The sequence below is a fragment of the Anser cygnoides genome, chromosome 33 (assembly GCF_040182565.1).
Source record: "Anser cygnoides isolate HZ-2024a breed goose chromosome 33, Taihu_goose_T2T_genome, whole genome shotgun sequence".
Lineage (NCBI taxonomy): Eukaryota > Metazoa > Chordata > Aves > Anseriformes > Anatidae > Anser > Anser cygnoides.
In genome coordinates, this window is record NC_089905.1 from 2,486,455 (window position 1) to 2,499,194 (window position 12,740).

The 12,740-nt window shown below is 53.9% G+C and overlaps 3 protein-coding genes across 3 annotated transcripts; 2 read left to right on the forward strand and 1 right to left on the reverse strand.

Moving 5' to 3' along the window:
- The first annotated feature begins 213 nt into the window (after window positions 1–213).
- LOC136788185 (claw keratin-like) lies at window positions 214–1,031 on the forward strand. The gene has a single exon (XM_066986270.1). It carries the CDS (start codon window positions 264–266, stop codon window positions 696–698), a length of 435 nt encoding a protein of 144 aa, XP_066842371.1. The 5' UTR covers window positions 214–263; the 3' UTR covers window positions 699–1,031.
- Window positions 1,032–9,589: 8,558 nt separating this feature from the next.
- Window positions 9,590–10,608, reverse strand: LOC136788181 (claw keratin-like). Its single transcript, XM_066986264.1, has 2 exons — window positions 10,478–10,608; window positions 9,590–10,379 (listed from the first exon to the last, which is right to left on the reverse strand). The coding sequence occupies exon 2, from the start codon at window positions 10,356–10,358 to the stop codon at window positions 9,924–9,926; it is 435 nt and encodes a 144-aa protein (XP_066842365.1). The 5' UTR covers window positions 10,359–10,379; window positions 10,478–10,608; the 3' UTR covers window positions 9,590–9,923.
- Window positions 10,609–11,462: 854 nt separating this feature from the next.
- LOC136788182 (claw keratin-like) lies at window positions 11,463–12,189 on the forward strand. Its single transcript, XM_066986266.1, has 2 exons — window positions 11,463–11,500; window positions 11,599–12,189. The coding sequence occupies exon 2, from the start codon at window positions 11,620–11,622 to the stop codon at window positions 12,052–12,054; it is 435 nt and encodes a 144-aa protein (XP_066842367.1). The 5' UTR covers window positions 11,463–11,500; window positions 11,599–11,619; the 3' UTR covers window positions 12,055–12,189.
- The last annotated feature ends 551 nt before the right edge of the window (window positions 12,190–12,740 follow it).

Below are 12,740 nucleotides of genomic sequence, written 5' to 3' on the forward strand. Positions count from 1 at the left end.
GCTGGCTTTATTGCATGAATATCTGAGGCTTCCACCACCGCCCCCTGCCTGATGTTGCAGGCTGTCTGGGACAGGTATAAAAGGGCTGAGGGCTTCGCAGCCCTCTATCCTGCTTCCTCCACTTGTCTCTAAACAGATCACCTGGTAAGTCGTGCTCTTGGAGGCTTCTCGGGGCTCTCTCCCTGCCTCCATCAGTACAGCCTCTCCCCAGATCCTTGCCTAACTCTGCCTGCACTTTGCAGTACTCCTTGCCTGCGTGGAAGATGTCCTGCTCCAGCCTGTGTGCCCCTGTGTGTGGGGTGGCTGCCCCGGCCCCAGTGGCTGACAGTGCCAACGAGCCCTGCGTGCGGCAGTGCCCCGACTCCACCGTGGTGATCCAGCCCCCGGCCACGGTGCTCACCTTGCCCGGGCCCATCCTCAGCTCCTTCCCGCAGCATGCCGTGGTCGGCTCGGCCGGAGTCCCGGGTGTGGCAGGGGGCTTCGGCGGCACTTTTGGAGGCCGTGGTGGCTTTGGGGGCTATGGAGGCCTTTTGGGCTATGGAGGCCTTGGTGGTTATGGAGGCCTTGGTGGTTATGGAGGCCTTGGGGGCTATGGAGGCCTTGGGGGTTATGGGGGCTATGGAGCCTTTGGCAGCTGCAGATATGGCGGCTGGCGTCGGGGCCTCAGGTACCTCAGTGGCAACTGCGGGCCCTGCTAAGCCCACCTCTGGCTCCAACCTCTGACAAAGGAGAGCTCCAGAGCTGCCCTGGTATGTCCCGCCATGACACCAGCAGGAAGGGCACCCCTTCATCATCACTGGCCTCCAGAGCTTGGGGGCCTCGTGCCTGCATGGGGCGCAACTCTGACTTTTACCTGCCCCGCTAGAGATTGTCTTTAGGACTTGCTGCCCCGTGATACGCAACCCAGCACCTTCCTCCTGTTCCTGTGGCGTCATTTCTGGTTCCATTCTCTGTGCTTTTTCCAAGGAGTTGGTGGATGCTCCTGGACAGGGGCTGCCTTTCTGCCATCTTCCTGCTCCCCTGGACTTGCAATAAAAGCTCTATTGCACCACATTCTCGACCCATGTGTTGTGGTTTAACCCGGCTGGCAGCTAAACACCACACAGCCGTTCGCTCACCCTCCCCCCTCCCTCTCTGGGATGGCGGAGAGAAACAGGAAAGTGAAGCCGGTGAGTTGAGATAAAGACAGTTTATTAAGACAGGAATATATTAATATAAGGAATATAAGGAATATAATAATAACAATAATAATAATAATAGTGATAATGATAATAGTATTAACAATAATAATGTGTAAGAAAACAAGTGATGCACAATGCAATTGCTCACCACCCGCTGACCGATGCCCAGCCTATTCCCGAGCAGCCGGCCCCCCCACCCCGGCCAGCCACCCCTATATATTGTTTAGCATGACGTCAGATGGTATGGAATACCCCTTTGGCCAGTTTGGGTCAGCTGTCCTGGGTCTGTCCCCTCCCAGCTCCTGCTGCACCCCCAGCCTGCTCGCTGGCAGGACAGAGCGAGAAGCCGAAAAGTCCTTGGCCTGGTGTAAACACTGCTCTGCAACAATTAAAACATCAGCATGTTATCAGCGCTCTTCTCATCCTAATCCAAAACATAGCACCCTACCAGCTACTATGAGCTACTTAACTCTGTCCTAACTGGAACCAGGACAGATATCCACCCCTTATTCCATACCATTTATGTCATGCTCAGGTTACACTCTGTCCAATACATTCTAATTAATCACCATTTTCATCTATGATATATAGCAATCATGGTAGTGATGACATACATTATTATATAATAATTAACATACTACAATTCAACTCATGGGCTATTCTCACCCAGTATCAAATCCCCTTGAGGTACACACCGGACCTCCCCATTCTTTTGCATTACCCACCAAGTGCATCCAGGTCCCTGAGCAAAAGCAATTCCACGAATGGGTTTGCCTTTTCCTGAGGCAGGAGTAGCCCAGACTGTTTTACCCAGCATGTTTCTTACGTGCACTACAGGAACTTTATCCCCTTCTACAGTGCGTAACAGGTTTGATTGGGCAGGTCCAGCTCGGTTGGCAGATCCCCTGGTATTGACTAACCAGGTGGCCTTTGCCAAATGTGTATCCCAATTTTTGAATGTCCCAGCACCCATTGCTTTCAGTGTAGTCTTCAACAGTCCATTGTATCGTTCAACTTTTCCAGAGGCTGGTGCATGATAGGGGATGTGATACACCCACTCAATACCATGTTCTTTGGCCCAAGTGTCTATAAGGTTGTTTCGGAAATGAGTCCCGTTGTCTGACTCAATTCTCTCTGGGGTGCCATGTCGCCATAAGACTTGCTTTTCAAGGCCCAGGATAGTGTTCCGGGCGGTGGCATGGGGCACAGGATATGTTTCCAGCCGTCCGGTGGTTGCTTCCACCATTGTAAGTACGTGGCGCTTGCCGTTGCGGGTTTGAGGGAGTGTGATGTAATCAATCTGCCAGGCCTCTCCATATTTATATTTCAGCCATCGTCCTCCATACCAAAGAGGTTTTGACTGTTTGGCTTGCTTGATTGCAGCACGTTTCACAGTCATGAATAACCTGTGCTATAGTGTCCATGGTCAGGTCCACCCCTCGATCACGAGCCCATCTGTATGTTGCATCTCTACCTTGATGGCCTGAGGTGTCATGGGCCCATCGGGCTATAAATAATTCACCTTTATGTTGCCAGTCCAGGTCCACCTGAGCCACTTCAATCTTAGCAGCCTGATCCACCTGCTGGTTGTTTTGATGTTCTTCAGTAGCCCGATTCTTGGGCACATGAGCATCTACATGGCGTACCTTTACAACCAGGTTCTCTACCCGGGCAGCAATATCTTGCCACAATGCCGCAGCCCAGATGGGCTTGCCCCTGCGCTACCAGTTGTTCTGCTTCCATTGCTGTAACCACCCCCACAGGGCATTTGCTACCATCCATGAATCAGTATAGAGATAGAGAACTGGCCACTTTTCTCGTTCAGCAATATCTAAAGCCAGCTGAATGGCTTTCACTTCTGCAAACTGACTCGATTCACCTTCTCCCTCAGCAGCTTCTGCAACTCGTCGTGTAGGACTCCATACAGCAGCTTTCCATCTCCGATGCTTTCCCACAATACGACAGGACCCGTCAGTGAACAAGGCATATTTCTTCTCATTTTCCGGTAGCTTGTTGTACAGTGGGGCTTCTTCAGCATGAACCACCTCCTCCTCTGATGATATCCCAAAGTATTTGCCTTCTGGCCAGTCCATAATCACCTCCAAGATTCCTGGGCGACTGGGGTTTCCTATTCGAGCTCGCTGAGTAATCAGTGCAACCCACTTGCTCCATGTAGCATCAGTTGCATGATGTGTAGAGGGGACCCTTCCTTTGAACATCCAGCCTAGTACCGGCAGTCGGGGTGCCAGGAGGAGCTGCGCTTCAGTACCGACCACTTCCGAAGCAGATCGAACTCCTTCATATGCTGCCAATATCTCCTTTTCAGTTGGAGTATAGCGGGCTTCAGATCCTCTGTATCCCCGACTCCAAAACCCCAGGGGTCGACCTCGAGTTTCCCCAGGTTCTTTCTGCCAGAGGCTCCAGGTGGGACCATTCTCCCCGGCTGCGGTGTAGAGCACATTCTTTACATCTGGTCCTGTTCGGACTGGCCCGAGGGCTACTGCATGAACTATTTCCTGCTTAATTTGTTCAAAGGCTTGTCGTTGCTCAGGGCCCCATTCAAAAGCATTCTTCTTACGGGTTACTTGGTAGAGCGGGTTTACAATCAGACTGTAATTTGGAATATGCATTCTCCAAAACCCCACGACACCTAGGAAAGTTTGTGTTTCTTTTTTGCTAGTTGGTGGAGACATAGCTGTTATCTTGTTGATCACATCCGTTGGGATTTGACGGCGTCCATCTTGCCATTTTATTCCTAAAAACTGGATCTCTCGTGCAGGTCCTTTAACTTTATTCTGTTTTATGGCAAAACCGGCCTTCAGAAGGATTTGGACTATTTTCTTCCCTTTCTCGAAAACTTCTTCTGCAGTGTCACCCCACACAATGATGTCATCGATGTACTGCAGGTGTTCAGGAGCTTCCCCCTGCTCCAGCGCAGACTGGATCAGTCCATGGCAAATGGTAGGGCTGTGTTTCCACCCCTGGGGCAGCCGATTCCAAGTATATTGGACTCCCCTCCAAGTGAAAGCAAACTGTGGCCTGCACTGTGCTGCTAGAGGGATGGAGAAAAATGCATTAGCGATATCAATTGTGGCATGCCACTTGGCTGCCTTTGATTCCAGTTCATACTGGAGTTCTAGCATGTCCGGCACTGCAGCACTCAGTGGTGGCGTGACTTCGTTCAGGCCACGATAGTCCACTGTTAGTCTCCACTCACCATTAGACTTTCGCACTGGCCATATGGGACTATTAAAAGGTGAATGAGTCTTGCTGATCACTCCTTGGCTCTCCAGTTGACGAATTAGCTTATGGATGGGACTCAGGGAGTCTCGGTTGGTGCGATATTGCCGCCGGTGCACAGTTGTGGTAGCGATCGGCACTTGCTGTTCTTCAACCCTCAGCAACCCCACAACAGAAGGGTCCTCTGAGAGACCAGGCAAGGTAGACAACTGTTTAATGTCCTCTGTCTCCAAGGCAGCTATGCCAAAAGCCCAGCGGAACCCTTTTGGGTCCTTGAAATATCCTCTTCTAAGATAGTCTATGCCAAGGATGCACGGAGCATCTGGGCCAGTCACAATACGGTGCTTTTGCCACTCATTACTGGTTAGACTCACTTCAGCCTCCAATACAGTTAACTGCTGGGATCCCCCCGTCACACCATAAATACAGATGGGCTCTGGCCCTTTATAGCTTGATGGCATTAGAGTACATTGTGCACCGGTGTCTACCAAAGCCTTATACTTCTGTGCGTCTGACGTGCCAGGCCATCGAATCCACACAGTCCAATAAACTCGATTGTCCCTTTCCTCCCCCTGGCTGGAGGCAGGGCCCCTCTAGTCCTGGTCAGAATCTTCGTTTCTGTGTCTAAAGGACTGCCTGCTGGAAGTTGGAGCAGCAAACTTTTCAGAGAATTCCTTTTTCCCACTTGTTTTCCTTTGCAATTCACGTACCCGTGCCTCTAGGGTCGCAGTAGATTTTCCATCCCATTTTCTCATGTCCTCTCCATGGTCACGTAGGTAAAACCACAGGGTGGCGCGGTGTGTGTGCCCACCATATTGTCTTCCTTGCATAGATGAACGTTTACCCCTAATAGCTGAGACACTGGTTTGTACAGGTGGGGAGGAAAATAATCTCTCTTCAAGTTGGTGGATCTTTTCAGAAAGTTTCTCCAAAGTATTCTCTTTTAGCTGGTGGACACTGTTTCGTTCAGGTGGAGGGGAAGATAATCTTTCTTCAAGTTGGTGGATCTTTTCAGAAAGTTTCTCCAAAGCATTCTCTTTTAGCTGGTGGACACTGGTTCGTTCAGGTGGAGGGGAAGATAAATTCTCTTTAAGTTGGTGGACCTCTTCAGAGAGTTTCTCCACAGCCGAGACACAGGCCTGTAGGGAAGAGGAGAGATTTCCTTCGTACTGCCGGAGTAATTTAGCCACTTCATTCACTGGGGGATAAGAGGGTGGTGGTGAAGGAGAAAGGGAGAGTGAACAGGTAGGGAAACATGTCTTCCCCTGTCCCCTTCACAGATTGGCTCCCTAACGAAAACAGGCAATAGGTGTAATTGCTAATAGTTTCCGAGATATGGTTTCCAAAGTATAGAGTCGACGTCAGTGCTGAGTACAAATACCAGGTTAAAGTCGTGACCAGATATTTCATCATTTCATAAGCCATTGTTACACCGCACAGTACCATAACAATCTTAAACCAGGGCCCGGAAAGGATAAACAGTGCAACAGGGAGCACATACAGAAAGTAACGCACCATAAAACTCAATTTGGAATACAGGTACAGCAGACTGGAGATTAAGGCAATCAACATCGTGACTAGCAACTATTAAGCAGGTCCAATACTTATACCAATTTTAGTTTAACACACTCTGGTCAGATTTGTCGATATCTCAACCCTTCGTGCCCCACGTTGGGCGCCAAAAGGACTGTGCCACTGCCACTGTGCCACTGCCACTGCGGCAGTGCCCCGACTCCACCGTGGTGATCCAGCCCCCGGCCACGGTGCTCACCTTACCCGGGCCCATCCTCAGCTCCTTCCCGCAGCATGCCGTGGTGGGCTCGGCAGGAGTCCCGGGTGTGGCAGGGGGCTTCGGCGGCACTTTTGGAGGCCGTGGTGGCTTTGGGGGCTATGGAGGCCTTGGGGGCTATGGCAGCCTTTTGGGCTATGGAGGCCTTGGGGGTTACGGAGGCCTTGGTGGCTATGGAGGCCTTGGAGGCTATGGGGGCTATGGAGCATTTGGCAGCTGCGGATATGGCGGCTGGCGTCGGGGCCACAGGTACCTCAGTGGCAACTGCGGGCCCTGCTAAGCCCACCTCTGGCTCCAACCTCTGACAAAGGAGAGCTCCAGAGCTGCCCTGGTATGTCCCGCCATGACACCAGCAGGAAGGGCACCCCTTCATCATCACTGGCCTCCAGAGCTTGGGGGCCTCGTGCCTGCATGGGGCGCAACTCTGACTTTTACCTGCCCCGCTTGAGATTCTCTTCAGGACTTGCTGCCCCGTGATACGCAACCCAGCACCTTCCTCCTGTTCCTGTGGTGTCATTTCTGGTTCCATCCTCTGTGCTTTTTCCAAGGAGTTGGTGGATGCTCCTGGACAGGGGCTGCCTTTCTGCCATCTTCCTGCTCCCCTGGACTTGCAATAAAAGCTCTATTGCACCACATTCTCGACCCATGTGTTGTGGTTTAACCCGGCTGGCAGCTAAACACCACACAGCCGTTCGCTCACCCTCCCACCTCCCTCTCTGGGATGGGGGAGAGAAACGGGAAAGTGAAGCCGGTGAGTTGAGATAAAGACAGTTTATTAAGACAGGAATATATTAATATAAGGAATATAAGGAATATAATAATAACAATAATAATAATAATAGTGATAATGATAATAGTATTAACAATAATAATGTGTAAGAAAACAAGTGATGCACAATGCAATTGCTCACCACCCGCTGACCGATGCCCAGCCTATTCCCGAGCAGCCGGCCCCCCCACCCCGGCCAGCCACCCCTATATATTGTTTAGCATGACGTCAGATGGTATGGAATACCCCTTTGGCCAGTTTGGGTCAGCTGTCCTGGGTCTGTCCCCTCCCAGCTCCTGCTGCACCCCCAGCCTGCTCGCTGGCAGGACAGAGCAAGAAGCCGAAAAGTCCTTGGCCTGGTGTAAACACTGCTCTGCAACAATTAAAACATCAGCATGTTATCAGCGCTCTTCTCATCCTAATCCAAAACATAGCACCCTACCAGCTACTATGAGCTACTTAACTCTGTCCTAACTGGAAGCAGGACACCATGGTATTTCTTCATCCTTCTTCTTCCAGACTTCCCCCAAACCTCAGAGCCGGGGCAGTTGGGCCGCTGGCTGCACTCCTGGCTTTGCTAAAGGGGCCTTTGGGCCGCTGGGGCAGGGCATTACGACTGAAGATCAGAGTCCCCAGTGGGTCTTGTAGAGGACAGCCCCCTGAACCTCCTCCCTTCTCTCAGTGGGAAGAATGGCAATGCATACCCAATCCTACTTTGAGAACACGACGGAGAAACAGATGTCTTGCACAGCCACCACAGCATGTTTGACCTCTTTATATTGCCTTTTCTATGGTCACCCGTGGAGGTCTGGGGAGACAGAGAGACGGCCACTGCATGGTCAGGGCTCCTGCCACTTGCTGACTGTGCTCATGTGCCCAGCTGCAACTGGTGGCACTGGGAAAGGGGTGAAGGAGACACAGCCAAGTCTGCCCAAGGTTCCCCTCATATCATGTACCCATTGCAGCCATCCAGAGCCAGGGGGCACAAAGGCCTTGAGCAGGAGGTGGGTGTCCGTACCCTCCTCATGTCCCTTCCTTTCCCAAACATCTCGTGATTGTGTGATCCTGGCTCTGCACAGTGGTCTTTCTTGGAGACGGTTCCTGCTAGGGAAATCAAGAAGAGCAGTCGGGCAGCAAGTTGTTCACTGCTGGGGGCTCAGGAGAACATGCATCACCCGTAATTGTCAAGACAGGGGAAGGGGAAAACAGCAGCAAACTGTCCGAGCAGCCACAGCTTTCCTCCACCACCTGCGCAGAAGTTTGTGTGTCTCCTCTTGTGCTTGAGGACCTCTTTTCCATTTCTGCCCATCCACACCGCTCCCCAGGCTCCAGTGCTAGGACCCCCAGCCAACCACTGGGTGCTGCCTCACATAGCATCCCCTGCATGCTGGGTGAGGGCAGAGTGGTGGGAGGCAGCAGTCGTGCCTCCTCACAGCCGATGTGGCCAGGTGTTCTGGGGGCCTGGCCGTGCAGGTCGCTTTGTGTGCTGGTGTGTGAGGAAGGGCAGCCATGGCCTGGCAGCATGTCTGCAGTATGGGGCTGTGTGGAGCACTGCTGTCCTACCCGGGCAGAGCTGTGTCCACCAGCTACAAGCAGGCAAGCTGTGTATACAGGGAAGAGCTCCTGGCCCAGTGATGGGGAAAGGCGTGCAAGTGCTCCATGGAGATGTGGGAGGAAGAGGAGGGAAACCCGAGGGGCTGGAGGAAAGGCTGGTCGGAGGACCTCCGCCTCCTTCCTCTGTCCCGTGGCCTTCCACTTGGCTCTAACCAGGCCTATGCCCTTAGGGAGGCTGTGCTGACCGTCTTATAATGGCCGTGCTGTGCAGGGCATTTGGAGGAGTTGAGGGAACGCCTGCAGGGCCCCTGAAAATGCTCCGGTGGCAGCTCCCTGGCCTCACAGCAAGAAGTGAATGGAGGTAGGAACATGCAAAAAATGGGGTCGAAAATGTGGTGCAACAGAGATTTTATTTCAGTTCCAAGGGAGCATGGAGACAGCAGAAGGGTAGCCCCTGGCCAGGGGCAGGCCCGACTCCTTGCATAAACAAGAGAAGAGGTGAGCATCAGCAATGCCACAGGAACAGGCGTATGGTGCTGGGCAGTGTCATCATGGGGCAGCAAGTCCTGAAAAAAAGCTCAAGCAGGAAGGACAAAGACAGAGATGGGCCCCATGCAGGCATGAAACCTCCAGGCTCTGAAGCCCAGGGATGCTGAAGAGGAGCCCTTCCTGGCAACATCAGGTAGGGATGTTCCATGGAAGCTCTAGAGCCCTCCTTCATCAGGGGAGAGCTTCTGGCCCAGGGATGGGGAAAGGCATGCAAGTGCTCCATGGAGATGTGGGAGGAAGAGGAGGGAAACCCGAGGGGCTGGAGGAAAGGCTGGTGGGTGGACCTCCGCCTCCTTCCTCTGTCCCGTGGCCTCCCAGCTGACTCTAACCAGGCCTTTGCCCTTGGGGAGGCTGTGGCAACCCTCTTGTAATGGCCGTGATGCGCAGGGCTTTTGGAGGAGGTGAGGGAGTGCATACGGGGCCCCTGAGGACTCCGCGGTGGCAGCTCCCTAGCCTTACAGCAAGAAGCAAACGGAGGAAGGGTCACAGAAAAGACAGGGTCCAGAATGAGGTGCAACAGAGTTTTTATTTCAGGTCCAGGGGAGCAGGGAGATGGCAGAAAGGCAGCCAATGACTCCTTGCAGAAGGCAGAGCGTTGGTGAGCAGCCGCAATGCCACAGGAGGCGTCCGTTGCTTGGCTGCATCGTCATGGGGCAGCAAGTCCTGTAGAGAAGCTCAAGCAGGGAGGAGAAGGACAGAGGTGGGCCCCATGCAGGCATTAGGCCTCCATGCTCTGGAGACCAGCGATGATAAAGGGGAGCCTTCCTGATGGTGTCATGTTATGACATTCCGGGGCAGCTCTGGAGCTCTCCTTCGTCAGGGGCTGGAGCCAGTGGTGGGCTTAGCAGGGCCCACAGCTGCCACTGAGGTACCTGAGGCCCCGGCGCCAGCCTCCGTATCCACAGCTCCCAAAGGCTCCATAGCCCCCATAGCCTCCAAGGCCTCCATAGCCCCCAAGGCCTCCATAACCACCAAGGCCTCCATAGCCCAAAAGGCCGCCATAGCCCCCAAGGCCTCCATAGCCCCCAAAGCCACCACGGCCTCCAAAAGTGCCGCCGAAGCCCCCTGCCACACCCGGGACTCCGGCCGAGCCGACCACGGCATGCTGCGGGAAGGAGCTGAGGATGGGCCCGGGCAAGGTGAGCACCGTGGCCGGGGGCTGGATCACCACGGTGGAGTCGGGGCACTGCCGCACGCAGGGCTCGTTGGCACTGTCAGCCACTGGGGCCGGGGCGGCCACCCCACACACAGGGGCACACAAGCTGGAGCAGGACATCTTCCACGCAGGCAAGGAGTACTGCAAAGGGCAGGCAGAATTAGGCAAGGATCTGGGGAGAGGCTGAACTGATGGAGGTAGGGAGAGAGCCCCGAGAAACCTCCAAGAGCACGACTTACCCAGGTGATCTGTTTAGAGACAAGTGGAGGAAGCAGGATAGAGGGCTGCAAAGCCCTCAGCCCTTTTATATCTGTCTCAGACAGCCTGCGGCATTGAACAGAGTTGGAAGCCCCAGATATTCATGCAATAAAACTGAAACCCTTCATGACACACGTGGAGACGTGGAGCAATTATATTCCTTCCCCTTCAGGGACACTGAGGCTCAAACATGCGCAGGGGAACAGGGATGTGATGGGAGGAACAAGCTGTGACACATAACGTCTTGAAAGGCCAGCTGCTACTGAAGCTGACCTCACGGCACCAATAAACCCCAATGAATTCCTAATCCCCCAGGCGGATTGGGCTTCACCCACAATGCCAACACAGCCACAGCTCTTTGCTTGGCCTTCAGGTGAATTGGAGAGCAAGGAGTAGCACATGTCCCATGGGGCAGGGAAAAGGGCAATGGTTAGGGATGCTCCTAAACTCCCACCTGAGTGCCTTGCAGTCCTTGCCTGTACAGGGTGATGGTGAATGTTTGGGAGCTTTTGCAAGTGGTTAGGATGGCTTCATCCCTTTACCCAAACTTCCACCACCTCTGTTTACCAGCCCATAAAAGGGAGGTAATGGCAGGCGTGCTGGCTGTGCACAGGGTTGCAAAGCACATCTTCCGCCAATTGCCTGTGACTCTTCCACATAGAGAACGTTTGGGATTAGGGAAAAATCAGGGTTTATTGGTGTTTCAGGTCAGCTTCAGCAGTGTCTGGCCTTTGATGTAGTTGAATGGCATGGTTTGTCACTCCCATCACCTCCCTGCTCCCCAGGGCAAGTTTGAGCCACAGTGTCCCTGATGGGGAGGGATATAATTGCTCCACGTCTCCAAGTGTGTCATGATTTGTGCTGGCTTTATTGCATGAATATCTGAGGCTTCCACCACCGCCCCCTGCCTGATGTTGCAGGCTGTCTGGGACAGGTATAAAAGGGCTGAGGGCTTCGCAGCCCTCTATCCTGCTTCCTCCACTTGTCTCTAAACAGATCACCTGGTAAGTCGTGCTCTTGGAGGCTTCTCGGGGCTCTCTCCCTGCCTCCATCAGTACAGCCTCTCCCCAGATCCTTGCCTAACTCTGCCTGCGCTTTGCAGTACTCCTTGCCTGCGTGGAAGATGTCCTGCTCCAGCCTGTGTGCTCCTGTGTGCGGGGTAGCCGCCCCGGCCCCAGTGGCTGACAGCTTCAACGAGCCCTGCGTGCAGCAGTGCCCTGACTCCACCGTGGTGATCCAGCCCCCGGCCACGGTGCTCACCTTGCCCGGGCCCATCCTCAGCTCCTTCCCGCAGCATGCCGTGGTCGGCTCGGCAGGAGTCCCGGGTGTGGCAGGGGGCTTCGGCGGCACTTTTGGAGGCCGTGGTGGCTTTGGGGGCTATGGAGGCCTTGGGGGCTATGGCGGCCTTTTGGGCTATGGAGGCCTTGGGGGTTACGGAGGCCTTGGTGGCTATGGAGGCCTTGGAGGCTATGGGGGCTATGGAGCATTTGGCAGCTGCGGATATGGCGGCTGGCGTCGGGGCCACAGGTACCTCAGTGGCAACTGCGGGCCCTGCTAAGCCCACCTCTGGCTCCAACCTCTGACAAAGGAGAGCTCCAGAGCTGCCCTGGTATGTCGCGCCATGACACCAGCAGGAAGGGCACCCCTTCATCATCACTGGCCTCCAGAGCTTGGGGGCCTCGTGCCTGCATGGGGCGCAACTCTGACTTTTACCTGCCCCGCTTGAGATTCTCTTCAGGACTTGCTGCCCCGTGATACGCAACCCAGCACCTTCCTCCTGTTCCTGTGGTGTCATTTCTGGTTCCATCCTCTGTGCTTTTTCCAAGGAGTTGGTGGATGCTCCTGGACAGGGGCTGCCTTTCTGCCATCTTCCTGCTCCCCTGGACTTGCAATAAAAGCTCTATTGCACCACATTCTCGACCCATGGTATTTCTTCATCCTTCTTCTTCCAGACTTTCCCCAAACCTCTGAGCCGGGGCAGTTGGGCCGCTGGTTGCACTCCTGGCTTTGCTAAAGGGGCCTTTGGGCCGCTGGGGCAGGGCATTACGACTGAAGATCAGAGTCCCCAGTGGGTCTTGTAGAGGACAGCCCCCTGAACCTCCTCCCTTCTCTCAGCGGGAAGAATGGCAATGTTCTCAATGTTTTCAATCTCAATGTTCTTTGAGAACACGACAGAGAAACAGACGTCTTGCACAGCCACCACAGCATGTTTGACCTCTTTATATTGCCTTTTCTATGGTCACC

Bases quoted from the DNA above. Each gene is read 5' to 3' on its own strand.
- LOC136788185 (XM_066986270.1), top strand. From the start codon at position 264: ATGTCCTGCTCCAGCCTGTGTGCCCCTGTGTGTGGGGTGGCTGCCCCG.
- LOC136788181 (XM_066986264.1), bottom strand. From the start codon at position 10,358: ATGTCCTGCTCCAGCTTGTGTGCCCCTGTGTGTGGGGTGGCCGCCCCG.
- LOC136788182 (XM_066986266.1), top strand. From the start codon at position 11,620: ATGTCCTGCTCCAGCCTGTGTGCTCCTGTGTGCGGGGTAGCCGCCCCG.